The sequence below is a fragment of the Vollenhovia emeryi genome, unplaced genomic scaffold, assembly GCF_000949405.1.
Source record: "Vollenhovia emeryi isolate VEMERY1.0 unplaced genomic scaffold, V.emery_V1.0 DF939144.1, whole genome shotgun sequence".
Classification (NCBI taxonomy): Eukaryota; Metazoa; Arthropoda; class Insecta; order Hymenoptera; family Formicidae; genus Vollenhovia; species Vollenhovia emeryi.
This window is the reverse complement of record NW_011967222.1, coordinates 202,251-218,472: the sequence shown is the minus strand read 5'-3', so window position 1 is coordinate 218,472 and position 16,222 is coordinate 202,251. Positions and strand designations below refer to the sequence as shown.

Sequence of the window (16,222 nt, the reverse complement as noted above, 5' to 3'; positions counted from 1 at the left end):
GGCTCGCTCGATAGCTCGCAGCCGCCCCTCTCGCGAGGTGATCTTCGGGGTAGCGCAAGTCGCGCCGACGTTTCCACCGGGAGACGACGCTAGCCGCATCGCGACGCACCGAGGAGGCCGCCTTCCATGGTCGCGAGGGGAGTCTTTCGCCACTCGAGCCTCGGCACTTCACAAGCTTCTTTAACGCGACGAACCCCCGGGATCTCGGTCTCCCCCCCCCCCCTGTCCAAAAGATTCTGGCGACGGTGGTCCTCTCGAGCTCGCCCCGCGAGCTCCTCGGCGACACGCAAACTCGTTCGCGGCGCTCTCGCCAGCTCGCCTCGACCCGTAGCTGGCGTACGACTCGTACGAGCCCGCTCGCCACTGTTCGCCGCGCCGACCCGACGACCGACACCCTCTGCCTCCGCTTCTTCTGCCCCCACCGTGGACGCGAAGCCAGGGGCGTATCGAGGGAAGAGTCGCGGCGCCGCTGGGCCGAAGACGATGGGACGAAGGGTGTCGTCTCCTGCTTCCACAGGACTCGGGTCCCCTCGCCGTTCGTTTCCGCGGCGCGAACGCCGATTCTAAAGCTGGCGCCACACTAGGCGCAATTCGTGACGCGCGATTCGTTGGACATTCGTTATTACTCGCCACACTATTCGTGATTCGCAGTTTATTGTTTGTCATTTGTCGTTTCGTTCGTGTTAACTTCGGCAGATTTAAAGCTTTACCGGTTATCACAGGACCCTATAGTGGCACAGTGCGTGGCTAAACATTCGCTGAACATTGGTCGAATGTTGGTCGTATTAGCAATGCATTGGCCGATATTGTCCAACGTTAAGCCAATATTGGCCATGGAATAAATGGAAATATTGCACGATAATAATTATATAATATTGGATTTATATATTGGGAGTGCATCGGCCAATATTTAACAATGTAATAACAATATTGGTCTAATATTGATGCAATATTAAACCAATAGCTAAATAGACATATTGGATAAATAAGAGAAGGCGTCCATCTCACAATATTGGATCAATATTGGGAATACTACCCTGCCAGAAATAATTGTACAAAATTCTACAAAAAAATATATATGCTACCAGAATCTAAGAAAACCTCTACGTAAATGTGAAAAGTGTTATAAAAGTCAACATGAAAATGCTAGACTTGGAACACTTTTGTAATATTCTACAAGTAAGCAGATGTTTTAGTTCTTTAAGATTTTGTTATTTCTCAAAGTTTTGTACTAATTTTTACAAAATTGTACATTTTCATGAAATACTACTTGCAATAATTTCTTGATCTGAGAGCATTGTAATTTGCGGTACTATTTCGTAGATATTTTTACAAATTTCTATTTCAAGTCAATTTTTTGTAGTTATTTATCGAAATTTTTCCCGCTAGGGTAGATTTATAATACATTATTTCCCAATATTTCCAATATATTGTGCTACTAGGGACAAATCGCGCATAGTGCGGCGCTAGCTTTATTTTCCTCCACACTAGTCACAAATACATACATACGAATCACGAATCGCGTACGGTGTGGCGCTTACTTAAGGATATTCGCGCTTCGTCGCGTTTACGGATACCGCGCAGGAATGGATTCCCGCGCGTTCCGCTCATTTCCCGTCGTTTGCGAATCCCTCGTTGATTTACCCATCATCGAGTTATTTGTTTTAATTTTTTAGTTTTTGTTAATTTAACGGTTTTTCAGCGAATGCTTGCTAAATCATGGAGTCTTTTTCAATATTGCGAGGGAGACTTGTACTTCCCCGGTGGTCATGAAAGGATTACGAATAGCGAACGAAACGATCTCGCGGTTAAACGAATAACGAATGCAGCGTTGAATGAGAAAACGCCGTCCTCTCGCGCGAGCAGCCGCGATATTCGAGCGCAAACGTCAAAAAGTGCAAAGAGGGAGGGCGAGCGCGTCCCCGTGTGTTTTATTGAGACACGCGAGTCGCCGCGTGCGATCGCACGAAAGCAGAATGCGCTGCGTGTGCACTTGGTGCCACTCGTGATCCGTGCATGGCGTGGTGAACGCTAAACACCGCTAAGAATTCTGCGGCGCACCGTGAGAAAGCGCATTGTTTCTGGCACAAGTGCGCACAAAGGAAACACGAAGATCGGCGTGTACTCGCAACGACGAGAGGCGAAATATACTATGTGGCCGAACAACTGGAAAGAGCTATTGTCGAAAGGTGAATCAGTGGACAATGAGGCCTGACAATCGCGAGAGTAAATTTGCGAGAAAGCCTGAAATCTCTCCCCCAAGCGTGACCGATTGAGCACGTTGGATAAGTAATATCGAATCGGTCGAGATCTTACGATCACTGTCGACGTAAAGACCGCGTCAATGGCGAACTGCCACTGTGCAACGCGCCGGGTATTCACAGGTTCGCGTTATCGTAACGCGGGAGTCGCGGAGGATCAGTTTCGCGGGTGAATTTCGAGAAATCGAATCTCGCGTAAGGGGAATCTCGCACGCCGGACTGACTCGAACACGTGTCGGGCGTGGACGAGATAAAGCGCTAAAATCGCGCACGACGTGATCGTGGAATAAATGTCCCCCGCGCGCGATCTCTTTCCGATCGCGAGGAGGCGGCCAGCCGGAACGTTTTCGCTCGCGCTTTTCGCGTTCCCTTCGCCACCTGGGGGTCAATTCTGTATCTTGCGACCAGAGTTGGGAAGTATCTCGTTACTTGTAACAAAGTTACAGTTACAGTTGCTTTTTTTTTTTGGCAACTCTACCTTAACTCCGTTACTTTCTCTACATCTGTAACTGTAACTTAACTCAGTTACACTTTTTCGAGAACTACCCTTGGGAAAATTTACTTTAAATGAAACTCAACTTTTTAAAAGTAAACTTTCACAAATCTAAGAGTTTATACTTAAAGAAGTTAAAACTTTGCTTAAGAAATTTTGGACACTTACAATTAGAGTAATTTTTAGATAGTCAAGCCTGTCGACGTTCCCGCTAGAGGGTCGCGCGGCATAGCACTTTCTCGTAAGAAGAAACTTGCACGCGGTATTATAAATTGTATCACATACTTCTCACAAAATTCTTAAAGTTTCCTTTTAAATTCTTAAAGTAAGTTTTAAGTTTACCTTATATAAAAGTTTAAAGTGTCCAACTTTGCTTTTTATATTTCTTATTTTTCTAAAGAAAAATTTTAAGGTTTTTTTTTAAGGTATATTTTCCCAAGGGTAGTAACTAATTTAATAGTTACATTAATAGTTACTTTATATATTTTTTAAACCCCTACGGATTAGGCCTTGGCTTTGCGCGTAAACGCCTTAATCGACACTCGACAATTCAAATGCAGATTTGCTGTTTTTACTTTCATTGCAAGAAAGTAACAGCAAACTAACGACTCGTTACTTTTTGAGTAACTGTAACTAGTTACATTTTTTTTTTAAGTAACTTTGCCGACCCTGCTTGCAATTTAGTGAAAATGCTAAAAGCGAGCGGCTTCGTCTCTTTCTAAGGGGACAGTTAGAAAGAGACAGAGCTACTCGCTTTTAGCATTTTCACTACGGTGTAAGGTACAGAACTGACCCACTGATTTTATTCGAGAATCGAAACCGCGCCTTACGAACTTGATACGCCCCTGCCCTCCACCATTCGCCTCGTTGTCCCCGTGTCCAAGCTGCCGTCTCCTTCACGCTCGTTCGCCCCGCGATTGCACTTTCTCTTTCCTTCTCCTCATCGGCGCGGCGCGGCGCGGCGCGGAACACGCATCGTTCCGTCATGCGTATTCGGTCATTCACACACGGTATACCTGTTCCAACATTTGAGATGCACCAAGTGCGTATCTAAATATAGGAGCGAGAATAGGAAAGGACGACGGCCGCAATGTCATTTGCTTTCGAGAGAGCGCGCGGAATGAATCTCGAAAATCTCGCGCTCGGAATCGAATCGATTTGCGTTGGCGCGAATTTTTACGGCGCACTCCGTGCGTTGCTCTCAAAACGAATCGTTAATCATTCCGATGAATTGAATGAAAGGAGCCGAAGGAATATCGAAAGAGCTGACGTATTGCGCGATGCACAGTCGCTGTCGTGGCACGTTAGATCGTGTTACTTGCATCGCTCGTTCGAGCGTTTGCGATTCGAGTTCGCTGAATTGGAAGGGGCCGACGATTACTGTCTCTTTTAATGACGTTAATCGTCACGGGAGCCGTCAATTTTTGCGATATTAACTGGGAGAAAGAAGCTGGACGAGCTTTCTAAAACTGCAAATAGATAAACTTCTACTACGATCCATACACGATTTCTCATTTTGACGTGAATCTTTTGGTAATTCGCGATAAGCGGATCCGGACACGCCGCCGAAAGCTCCGAGAATTGAAATTCTGATGTCGACGGGACGAATTATTATCGTTTTCCTCGTGGATTAGATTGCTCTTGACTCTTTCATGACCACTGATGCTCGTTTTCACCAACGTCGTTTAACCTTAATCCTAGTTTAATTCACCTCTTGTCTCTTTCTTAACTTTAGTCTCGATTCAACTTACTTTATATCTTTATCTGGTTTTAGAAATTAGAAAAAGATGAGAAGATAATTTATAAGTCGAGATTAAAGTTAACCTGCAGCGGTAGAAACGGGCGTTAAAAAGAGATTAGAAAGATACAAAAGATGATTTAAACTAACGATGAGATCAGAGGTAAACGACGTTGGGGAAAACCGAGGTATGACATACACTTTCCACCTACGAAATTGAAAAGGACCAATGTCCACTTTTGCCAATGTGGTTTTTAACATTAGTTTCAGTTTAATATACTTTTCATTTTTTTCCAACTCTTAGGTCCGGTTTCACCAAACGTCGCTTAACTTTAATCTTAGTTTAATTCGTGTTTGTCTCTTTCTAAAGTAACGGTTGAAAAGGGACAAAAGATAAATGAAGCTTATAATGTTAAGTCGACGTTGGTGAAATCGGGCCTTAATGATTTATCCCCGTTTCTACCAACGCGGTTTAACTTTAATCTCGGTTCTTACTTACTTTATATTTTCTTCTGGCTTTACGAATTGGAAAAAGTTAACAAGTAATTTAAACCGAGATTAAAGTTGATCTGCATTGGTAGAAACGGGCATTATAATGTATTCTATTTAAAAAAAAACATCAATATCCTAGTAGCATACGATATTTACATCTATAACATAAAGTATAAAATGCATCGAGGATAAAGCCAATACTCTGAGAACATCTCTCCCAGATAGCACAGTGAATTCCCACGGTATCGTTTTCAAGTTTTCTGCCTTTCTGAATTGTAATTCTTTAGGAATTCATAGAAGAATACAATAAGAACCAGTTAAAAACTTTTTCATGCATGAGCATGCATAAATATACAGTATTATATAAAATTATACACCAAAATATGTCCATACATATTTTTACATTGTATATTTCTATACAATTCTTTACAATTCGACACAATTTTATATAATTTTATAGATTTACAGATCCCTAGTAGCACAATATATTGGCGCAATATTGGGAAATAATGTAAATCTTATAGTATTCCCAGTAATTGATGCAATTTTGTAAGATGGACGCCTTCTCTTATTTAGCCAATGTGTCTATTTAGCAACATTGGTCTAATATTGATGCAATATTAGACCAATGTTGCTAAATAGCATAATATATACTATTATATAATAATTATATAATATTAGAATAATATTAAATATAATAATAATTATATAATATTAGATTTATATTGGAAGTGCATTAGCCAATATTTAACAATGTAATAAGAATACTGGTCTAATATTGATGCAATATTAGACCAATTGGCCTAATAATCATAGACCATTAGTCCAATATTGCATCAATATTAGACCAATTAGACCAATATTCTTATTACATTGTTAAATATTGGCTAACGCACTTCCAATATAAATCTAATATTATATAATTATTATCGTGCAATATTTCCATTTATTTCATGCCCAATATTGGCTTTACGTTGGACAATATCGGCCAATGCATTTCTAATATAACCAACATTCGACCAATGTTTAGCCAATGCACTAGGGATGCTTTTATACGAACAATTTTTAAAAGGGGAAAAATTGCTTATTTATAATTACATATAACTTTGTACGATTGTACATAATTATATAGAATTGAAGATAAGCAATTTTTCACATTAAAAAATTTCATATAAAAGCACGTACAAATCTATAAAATTATACAGAACTGTGTAAAATTGTAATATAGAAATATATAATGTAAAAATATGTATGGATATATTTCCTGTATATTTTTATATATAAATTTATATATTTAATCATATTTATGCGTGAAAAATTTTATTATATGCTCCATAATGAACTTCTGACGAATACTTCAAGACGTGCTGATTGTGGCTGCTTCTTCAAGAATTCTTCAATATTCACTCTTCCAATTCTGCAGATATGCTTTAAAATAAATTCTCTATGAACTTACGTTCACCTTTTTGCGCTAGCTGGGGCTTAAGTCTCGGATGGATTCGAAAGAGAAACGTATGCGAAATTTCTGCTCTCACGGAAAAGTCGAAAGTCGAATTGATTAAAAATTCACGCGGATAGCCTGCAACTTTTCTGCAAGAGCAGACTTTTCGCGCACGTTTCTCCTTCGAATGAATTTAAGAATCGAGCCCTTAGGCTGTATACAACGTTCATACCCGATAACCTCCGCGCATTCTCAAAACACGTTACACGTGTGCCAGGGCGAGGACTTGCGAGCAAATTCGGCCACACGAAAGGGTTAAATTCCTCCGTGGGACAAACGAATGTGTACTAACGCGCCCAGGGCTCAGGGGTCGGTCCCGTTAGATCTATAATTAGTCGCCGTCCACGGTGGCCGCTCGATAGAGTTCCATTATTCCCATCGAAAGGGCGCGGGTAGCCCGGGCGCCGCGCCGGAGAGCGGGAGAGGACGCCGCTGGAAATAGCAATCGGGCAAGTGCGACGCGCGAATGAGACAAGTGCGGCGGGAGATTATGGTGGCGCACCTGGTCGCGGCGCGAGTTCACCTAGTGACGAGGACGGCGAGGGGGCAGCGCGACCTGCCGTCGGGTCGCGTACTATTTCCAAGGAGTAGCCGTCCTAGAAAACGTGACGGCGGACGAGAGGGACGAGGCGCGGGGCGGCGCAAACCGCCCGCCAGACGCGTAGTTCACTAACAGCTGGCCGACAGCGATGGACGACGTTTCGGAGTAGCGTGTGGGGCGCTTCGCGCGATCGACGGTGATCGGTGATCGATGACGCTGCGGAAATCTGCCGCGCGCCGAGAGCGCGCGAGATACCCGCGGGGCCTGCGCCACGCCGCCTCCTAATCCGGAACGCCACCCTGGCCGACGTGGAGTCGGTGGAGTCGACAGAGAGGCGACTTTCCCCCCCGAGTCCGAGCGCCGCGAATGTTTTGTTTCTCGGGCACCTAACCTACTTCACGTACGTACGACGCGTGGGAGCGATAACGCTCGGCGTGCGCGACTCGCAACATCGGCGCTATCGCCGCGCGATGACTTCATCGCTCGCCGCGGGCGCTTCCTCGTTCCTTTGTCAGTATCGCCCGTGACGTCCGCGCGCCCCGAGCGTAATCTACGACACACATCCAGTCCGCGGTCAGTCACGGCCACGGGAGGGGGGAGGGGGAGGACATCTCCGGAGACACGGCCCGGCTCCGGTTGATCCTCCTCGAGCTGACGACGCGACCGCGAAGATGCTCCAGCGACGAGACCGCGGCGTAAGACGTGTCCTCGCTGTGACGTACCGTGTGGCTAGCGCGCAAGATGAACTCGCTGCTGAAGATGTCCATAGTGGGCAACAAGAGGAACCTGCTGGTCCGCGACTCCCTCCAGAAGCAGCTCAACACGAGCGTCATGGAGATGCAGAGCGCCCCGGGGGCCGTCGACGACGGCGTCGTCGGCAACTGCGACGAGGCCATGACCCTGTGCTCCATCCTGGAGGGCATATTTCTCCACGGCTTGAAGGACAGCCTGCTGAATCGAGTCACCGAGGCCCTGAGCGGCCCCGACTTCGACGCTATGCCGCAGCCGAGCTTCTGGGGTCCGCTGTTGGTGTTTTCGCATCGTCAGATCATAGACCAGATACAGGCGCTGAGCCAAGTCACCACGGAGGTCGGCTACTGCCGGGCGTGGATACGGCTGGCGTTAAACGAGGGCCTGCTAGCTAGCTACCTTTGCGCGATAAGGCGGGACAACTCGGCCCTCAAGCCGTACTACAATCGTTCGGCCTACATCAGAGACGTGGACCTCGTCGAGGTCGCGCAGAGGCTGATAGAGAACCTGGATTACGTGCGGTTTGAGTTGGCCTGCAACAGCAGCCTGCTCAACTTCTGGTCCACCACTCCTCTGCTCATAGCCGGCATCTGGTCCCCGCCGATGAAATCCTGTCCCGTATTTAGCGCGGTGGATATAGCGAAAACGATAAACAGCGAGTCGACCGATAACTTCGACGACGTAGAAACCGCAAGCTCCATCGGTAGCTCCATCGGAATCGGATCCTTCACTTCCTCGCAGTCTGTGTTCAATAACGTAGCTTCTATCACGGAGGACGAGGCGTTGAAAATTATACTGGCTAAAGAGAGGTCTAGCAATGTTGTTGAGCAGTCGCACAATCCCGAGGATGCGGTAGCGAGCGGCGCGCGGGAAAACAATGCCGCTCGACAGTTACACAATTCTGTAGATACGTTCGCGAAGAATCCGGAGGAGGACGAGCGGGAGGTACGACGGATGTCAAATGGCAGCGCGGGGAATAAGAATGCAGATAATGTTGCTGCTGATACGGACGACTCGCCGTTGCGAGATGCCCCGAGAGACAACGAGATCGTCGGCGACGCCACCGCGGCCACTGTGGGAAATTCGTTGATAGGAAAATTAGGATGGTCGACGTCGTTCGAGGATTGCCAGTCTTCGTTAACTTCACCTGTGATATCCCACGGATCAGGCGCGGATGCGCCTCGCACGCCCGGCGACGGTCCCACGTACGACGCGCTCATTCAAAGTTACCAAACTGCTGGAAACAGCACCGTACCGGACCTGAAAGAATTTCTGAACAAGTATCCAAAGAAAGAAACTGTCGAAGAAGGAACCAAGGCTCAGCCGGAGCCAAAGGTATCGCGGACATTTGTAAACTTTAATGCGCAACGTCACGTTTGTCGTGCAACGGCTAATTTTCTTTTCAATATTCCAGGCTGTGGTGAATTTCGACGAGCAGTTGGGTAATATTCCAAGGGAGAAAGGCTTAGATGTGCAGAATTACAGTTGTCTCGATTGCGGCTACGCGATCGGCATGACCTTCTCCAAAGCGCACGTGTGCGCGTACTCGGGAGATTACTACTGCTCAAAGTGCATAGCAGAGGGGCAGTATCTCATACCGTCGCGCATGATTCACAACTGGGACTTGAAACAATACCCCGTTAGCCGAAAGGCCGCCTCGTACCTGGACGGCAAACCGGTCCTGATGGACCTAAAGATCTTAAATCCGAAGATCTACATGGCCGTGGATACTATGGCGCAACTGCAGTCGTTGCGGATTCAGTTGAACCTGCTGAGAGCTTATCTGTTTACGTGCCGCGAACCCATTATTGAGTCTCTGCAGAATAAGGTTGCACCGAGAGATTATTTGTATGAACACGTTCACCAATATTCCGTTTCCGATCTTCTCGACATACCTAATGGCATTCTCGCGCAACAACTGCAAAAGGTTGTCGAATTCGCGAGGAATCATGTAACAAATTGTTGGCTTTGTAGTCAAAAGGGCTTCATATGCGAGGTGTGTAACGACACGAAGGTCATTTATCCTTTTGATATGGAGTCTACATTCCGGGTGAGCGACACACCGTTCTTCCTGTAATGTTTAACAGAGCTTGGTATCTTGACTTTTTTCATCAAGGATACAGATACAAATTTTCAATGGATTCAGTAAAGAGATACAGATACAAGTTACATTTCGTGAATTCCTTCGAGTTAGATAAAGATACGAGATGCACTGAATTATTTTTCCGGAAAAAGCTAGTATCTGCAACTATAACTATAATATACCAGAGGAAAGTCCTCTATTATGAGATAAGATTCTAATGGGATAGTAGGTTTTCAATATCCAAATTCAATCACAAATCTTTTTTCGCAACGATTACACGATCTTACAATCAATTTTCCACTAAACAGATTTCACTCCACGGGCAATACATTCATGGTGGCACCAACAGATGTTGCCTATTAATTTAACAGAAACTCCGCTGTCTCGTATTAGGAGCCTATCTCATAATAGGGGACTTTCCTCCATATAATATACTTTCAAAAAGATACCAAGCTCTGATGTTTAACATAAAATTTTATAACAATCAATTTATTCGTTTACAGTGTGGGGCGTGTAACGCCGTATTTCACGCGGATTGTTTAAACGCCAGTAAACCGTGCCCAAAGTGCGAACGCAGACGTAAACGGATGGATATGCCTCTTTTGGATATGGGATGTACAGATCTACCCAACAGCAGCGTATCGTCGTCTCCGATTGATATGAATTAATGTATATACATGTATCATTGGTTTGTTAATACTTTTGACAATATTTCTATTATATTTTAATGCAGTATTGATTGCGTAATTTCTATTCCGAAAAATTGACTTTGCCATACGCGATAAGTCGCGGATATCTCCAATCTTCGAAACCGCGAATCTCATCGTTCAATTTTCTCATGTAAATATTTGTATGTACTGTGCTGCGTAAAGATGTACGGAAGTGCATATTTTTTTGTCAGTCCAACTGATATATTGTTATAAATTTACTTTTTATTCTGATACGATTAAAAAGATGTTTATACCTTACAAGACTGGCAGCTTTCCACGCGTGTGCGAAACACATATATAATAGAGACATTTATTATTATAATTTTATGTACAAAAGTAGTAAAATATATGAAATCATTTATTTACCATCCTATCGCTATTTATTATATTTAATACTGTTGCTCTATTTATGTAATTTAATAAATTGACATGCTTTATAAGATTGAATTTACTTGATACGTCCGTACCTTGTGGCACATTTACAAAGTTATTTTGAATATATAAAGATTTCACATTTATACAATATTGCAACTAACAAACAGTTTCTCTCCGGTACAATTTTTATAATAGATATACAATCTAAATCATACACGTGTATAAATATAATAGAATTTTCTAATCTATTATGTGAGGCACATTCTAATGTTTATGTTAAATGGCCTTACTTGTTACAGTACAAGTTGTAAAATTAGAGAGCTCTCTGTATATATTTTTTTCTTTTCATTAACACTTTCATTTATATATAAAAATATTTATACAGTTATTACATAAAATCCACAAAGATAAAATTACTTTCCAGGTACCTATGTGATTAATATGTTTTAAATGTAATTACGAATCTAACGCTAATGGAAATATTAATGATCAGTAATCAGTTGCGTGATAAGCCGTGATCGCGATGAAATGGGGAAATTGTGCCATATTACATTACTCCGTTTCGAATTTGCCGGTCGTAAAAAAATATCTTTTCTAACAATATTTAGCATAAGTCTTCAAAATTTGCAATCGCTTTAAAAGCACTTAGATTTAGAAAGAATTATTGAAAAAAAAACTGCTTTCATAATTAATTATTATAAATTGCAACTCTTGATTTTTACGTTACGTTTATATATTATGCTTCATTATCAAATATAAATTTCATTGGAGTGTACTTTTCACTTTTCGTGTACTTCGTCAAGTACTATTTATATATTAAAAGTAGTTTGTATTATAAAATTACACTAATAATATTGAAGCTAATTAGAGCGAACATAAAAGTATATTGTGATAAATTGAATGATGGAATTTCCCTATCAATATGGATGCATTTTATGCCGTAGTTAACGAGATCGGAGTCTATGTTAGTACAATATATACAAATAATTATATATTATTATTAATCCTACATTGATACATCGATTACATTGACGATAGGCTAACATCGTTTTTGCGTATAAAATGCCAATGTGTAGGATTAAAAATAGTGTAAAATTTTTGTCTGGTAAAAAAGGTCTTGTAAATAATACTAATCATTCTTACAAGTATTTGTACTATCTCCAAGACGGCAAACCTGAAATACTGTCATGCCGATGACAGTATTACACTTTTGTCGTTCCTACGTTTTGATTCTTAAAGTACACCGACATGAGTGGAACTCACCGTTCTCTATATTAATGATCCCTCCTGAATAACAGGTTAATGCAAGGTCTTGGGAAAATACGCCGAAGGTAAAATGGGCTTGTCGGATAAACCTGCTCGTCTCAATCCACCCTGCAAGCCCACGCTTGCGGTTTTCACCTTTGTACCATTCGAGATTACCGCCGGGCCATTGTTATTCTCGATTATAGCCGGCGCCGAAGTCGAGGCCGTTGGATTTCCCGATAACTTATTCAACGAGTTGAAGCGCTCCATAGGCGTGCTGGTACTCGAAATCAGGGCGCTCTTGTTGAAGGTGGTCAATCCTACCGAGCTTTCCGTTACACCGACGCCCATCGACCGAGCCGTCGTGCGAGTGGTTTGATTGATATTTGGATTTTGTACGATTGGATTTTTCATCGGTAATCCCGATAATGTACCGGGCTGTATCGTGCTGGGTGCCGGTGTACGTGTTTCATATCGGTTAGGAAATAACTTATTTGTTCTAGGCAACGTCAGCGGCACGGACGATGGTATCGTAACTGGTGCTGGAGTAGTGGCGCTTTGCAATGGCGATTGATTGTCCGCTAATCTTCGATTCAGCCAACTAATCACTGCAAAAGTAAAAGCATCGTATTGATTTTTTTTCGTAGTCGCGAGGCATTTTTAATAAACGAAGACAAAACAAAATGAGACGTAGTCTTTACCGTTATCATTATTCTTTATGATCTTCTCCTTTTCCTCCAGTTGATGTTGCAATGTTTTCATCTGCTCTTTCAAGTTATCTACCTCGCTCTTCGCATCCTTAGCATCTCTGGTAAGACCCTCCATTTTGGTTTCCAACTGGCCAACTTCCTTCTGTTTGCTGTCTAACAATCTTTCCTGTTCGAGCGCTATGCTCGTCCTCAATTTTAATTTCGACTTGGTCGATGCAAGTTCATTTTGCAATTTAGTTAAGATTTCATTAGCTTTTACCAACTCATCGCTTAAACTTCTCAAGGAATTTTGCTTGCGTTGCAATTGACTGTCCCTCTCAGTCAAGAGATCCTCTAAATGCTGCTTTTGTTCTTTGCCCGACTTCAGCATTTCCAGGTGCTTGTTAATGATCACCGTTTTGTCCTTTAACTCTTGTTCAAGCACAGCTACCTTTGTGCGTAAACTGTTAACAGTTTTATCTCTGTCGTGATAATCTACATCTAATTTGGAGTTTTGCTTTTTGAGAAGTGCCAAGTCTCGCTCGGCGATATTAAGATCTTTCTCGAGATTCTGCAGTTGCTTCGCCTGCTCCGCGTTTGTAGCGTCTAAAAAGGATTGCTTATCTTTATACGTCATATTCTGCGTCCGTAATTCAGCGAGTTCTGTGTGCAATTGTTTCACAGTCTCGGCATGCCTCTGTTCAACTTGTAGTTTTTCCTTTTCACTTTGCCGTTGCCATTCTAGTCTTGCTTGCGCCAGTCTGAAAAAATATTAACAAAACTATCAGTACTTTTCAAACGACGGGTCTGATTAATCTCCAGCAAATACAAAATATGCCTCGTTACAACCTAGTTATTATTTAAAAAGAAAAAACACTTAAGTATGAAACTATTCAGATCAAGAGATATTACTCGTAATCATTTACAATATACACACACACACACCTGTCTTTTTCTATACTTATTTGCTGCGACGAATTAAACTGTATCTGGCTCTTCTCAGTTAGATATTTTTGCTCCAACTGCTCTAGCTCTTTCGTTTTCGTTTCAAGTTTGCCCGTCAAGTCGTTTAATCTAGTCTCTAGACCGACCGCGTCCCTGCTCTGCTGCAAAACACTTTCCTTTAGCTGCTTGATCTTTATTGCCATGTGCGTTTTCAAGTCCGAATCGCTCGCGGGTGATATATTCAAGCTCAAGTGGCACAGATGCTTGAAATTGTTTGTCTCCACGAGCTTGAAGTTCCAATCCCCGGACTCCTCTGCCAGCAGCAGGAGGAACTTTGGCGGGGTCTTGGACAACTGGCTTGCGCCCGGGACGTGACATTGCTCCAACAAGCATATCAGCTGAGTGGCGAAGTTATCGAAGTCAACCAGCAGTCCCTGCTGCGCCTTCAGTACCTTGAAGTCGTCCTCGGTGATGAACAGGGAATAGAGGAAACACGGGTCGTCGTCGTCGGCCAGCAAAACGCACAGACTCTGAAACGAGAGACAGGCGGGTGATATACATTTCACGCGGCAAGACTCGGCAGAGTGCGGGACACTGGGGCGAAGTAAACCAGTTTTTTCACAGACGCCGATCGCGTAAGGGAAGATTCAAAGGGTTCACCCTGCTTAAGCACAGCTGAGGTTCGCAGGCCGTTTCAGAGTGACGGTGGCCCAGTGAGAAATGATTCGTCGATCGACGTCGAAACGATGTCGAGTCGGACGTAAATTCGACGGTGTCGACGTCGATCGACGAATCATCTCTCACTGGGGGGGTTACCTTGCGGCAAACCGGGCTGATGCCAGCGTGAATCTCGACGTTGACACGGAGATCCCGCTGGCGTTCCTCCTTATGCTGCGGCTTGACGTAGATCCTCTGCACCTTCGTGTAGAGGGTCTCGACGTTGTTGAGCTGCAGGCCCGAGTCGGCGGTCGTCGTGCCGCCTGCTATACTGTTGAGATAGTTCATCGTTCGATCGCGCACTCGGCAGGCACTCGTTGACCTCGCGTCGCTCGCCGCGTCTCATTTGTCGACGTTACGGGAAATTCGGCCGGGACGCGCGCGCAAATTGCACGATATTTACGTGGCCGCGTCGCCGCGCTCCGCTACTACGCTCCGCGCTCAGCTCCGCATCGCGCGACACGCAAATAAACGCACGCGTATCAGAGACGCGCACACACGGCGCTTGGTGCCGCCATCTTGACGGCACGCGTCACTACTAACTTGCCTACGGACCGCTAGTTGACGCGGAACGCTCCGGGATCGGGAACGGCCTTCTCCCTCTTATTCCATCCCCGCGTGTGGATTTCCTCTCCCGAGGGACGATTGTACGCGAGGCTTCACGCGGACTCGGCCGGGTGCCGCGTGAGCCGCGGAACGAGAGGCGTCGCGAAGGTATCGACGAAAATCTGGCCTCCCCGCGTTTCAATTTATTTACAAAAAAAAAGAGCGCCATGGCGCGCAGCGTTAGATTCGAACGGCACACCGCCGATTTTCAACGATCTCGTTTAACCCCTTGCACTCCTGTGTCGAGTGTGACTCGACGTCAGGTTTTGTCCCAGCAGCTTCTTTGTCGAGTCTCGCTCGACATTTTTTCAAGTCCAAACCAATAGGCGAAAATAGATGAAATGTAATTCGGAGCGCAAAGGGTTAGCTTTGATCTTACAGCGAATTCGTTTGCTTGCACTAGTGCGCACTAAGGTGCCTGTTTATAGTCAATTTTTATATTCAGCTTTGTCTTAAGTACACGTTCAAAGAGAGCAGCCAAAAATGACTCGCACGGATGCTGTACAGATCGTTTTACTGGCTAGGAAATATTGCGAGAGATATTTATGATACGAATTTTAATCAACGGAAATTGCCGATGTGTAAATTCCGACTATCGACGAGTAAATATTACAATATAATTAGGCACACTTCGCATTTTCAAACTAGAGACAGCAAAAAAATTATACTCGAAGTGACGAGCGACTCGATGCGATGATACGAGATGTGTTCGAATACGAGCATCGCTTAAAGAAGCAATTGTCGTCCGTAATTATCGCAACGAACAAGTAATTTTACCTTCCGTAACCGAGCGTCGATGGCAAATCGCGAGGATTCAGCGATCGCGCGACGATATCGATCGCTAATTATTCGCAGAGAGCGATCGCGGTTTCTCCTCGTACTTGTCGCAAGCGTGTATTAAGAACGAATAATACGAATATGCGAAACGGCGCGGGAACAACCGACTCGTTCGACCGTCGCCGCGTGAATGATACGGCGTGATCCTTTTTTGCCGAGCGCCGAAAAACACCTCGGCCGAAAACCGAGCGCGGATTCCGAGAAATGAATGACGTCGCGCGTAAACAACGTACTCGGCC

At 44.2% G+C, this 16,222-nt stretch overlaps 2 protein-coding genes across 2 annotated transcripts; one reads left to right on the top strand and one right to left on the bottom strand.

The window, feature by feature from the left end:
* Positions 1–7,101: 7,101 nt before the first annotated feature.
* Positions 7,102–10,937, top strand: LOC105566454 (pleckstrin homology domain-containing family M member 1). Its single transcript, XM_012020468.1, has 3 exons — positions 7,102–9,111; positions 9,191–9,826; positions 10,363–10,937. The coding sequence occupies exons 1-3, from the start codon at positions 7,768–7,770 to the stop codon at positions 10,525–10,527; spliced, it is 2,145 nt and encodes a 714-aa protein (XP_011875858.1). The 5' UTR covers positions 7,102–7,767; the 3' UTR covers positions 10,528–10,937.
* On the bottom strand, positions 10,772–15,058 carry LOC105566455 (spindle assembly abnormal protein 6 homolog). The gene is made up of 4 exons (XM_012020469.1): positions 14,640–15,058; positions 13,824–14,353; positions 12,891–13,639; positions 10,772–12,797 (listed from the first exon to the last, which is right to left on the bottom strand). Exons 1-4 carry the CDS (start codon positions 14,826–14,828, stop codon positions 12,244–12,246), a joined length of 2,022 nt encoding a protein of 673 aa, XP_011875859.1. The 5' UTR covers positions 14,829–15,058; the 3' UTR covers positions 10,772–12,243.
* Positions 15,059–16,222: the final 1,164 nt, after the last annotated feature.

Excerpts from the sequence above, each read along its gene's own strand:
- LOC105566454 (XM_012020468.1), top strand. The coding sequence starts at position 7,768 with ATGAACTCGCTGCTGAAGATGTCCATAGTGGGCAACAAGAGGAACCTG. Across the intron at positions 9,112-9,190 it reads AGGCTCAGCCGGAGCCAAAG|GCTGTGGTGAATTTCGACGA; the intron begins GTATCGCGGACA and ends TCAATATTCCAG. Across the intron at positions 9,827-10,362 it reads ATATGGAGTCTACATTCCGG|TGTGGGGCGTGTAACGCCGT; the intron begins GTGAGCGACACA and ends ATTCGTTTACAG.
- LOC105566455 (XM_012020469.1), bottom strand. The coding sequence starts at position 14,828 with ATGAACTATCTCAACAGTATAGCAGGCGGCACGACGACCGCCGACTCG. Across the intron at positions 13,640-13,823 it reads ATAAGTATAGAAAAAGACAG|ACTGGCGCAAGCAAGACTAG; the intron begins GTGTGTGTGTGT and ends ATATTTTTTCAG. Across the intron at positions 12,798-12,890 it reads CATAAAGAATAATGATAACG|TGATTAGTTGGCTGAATCGA; the intron begins GTAAAGACTACG and ends TTACTTTTGCAG.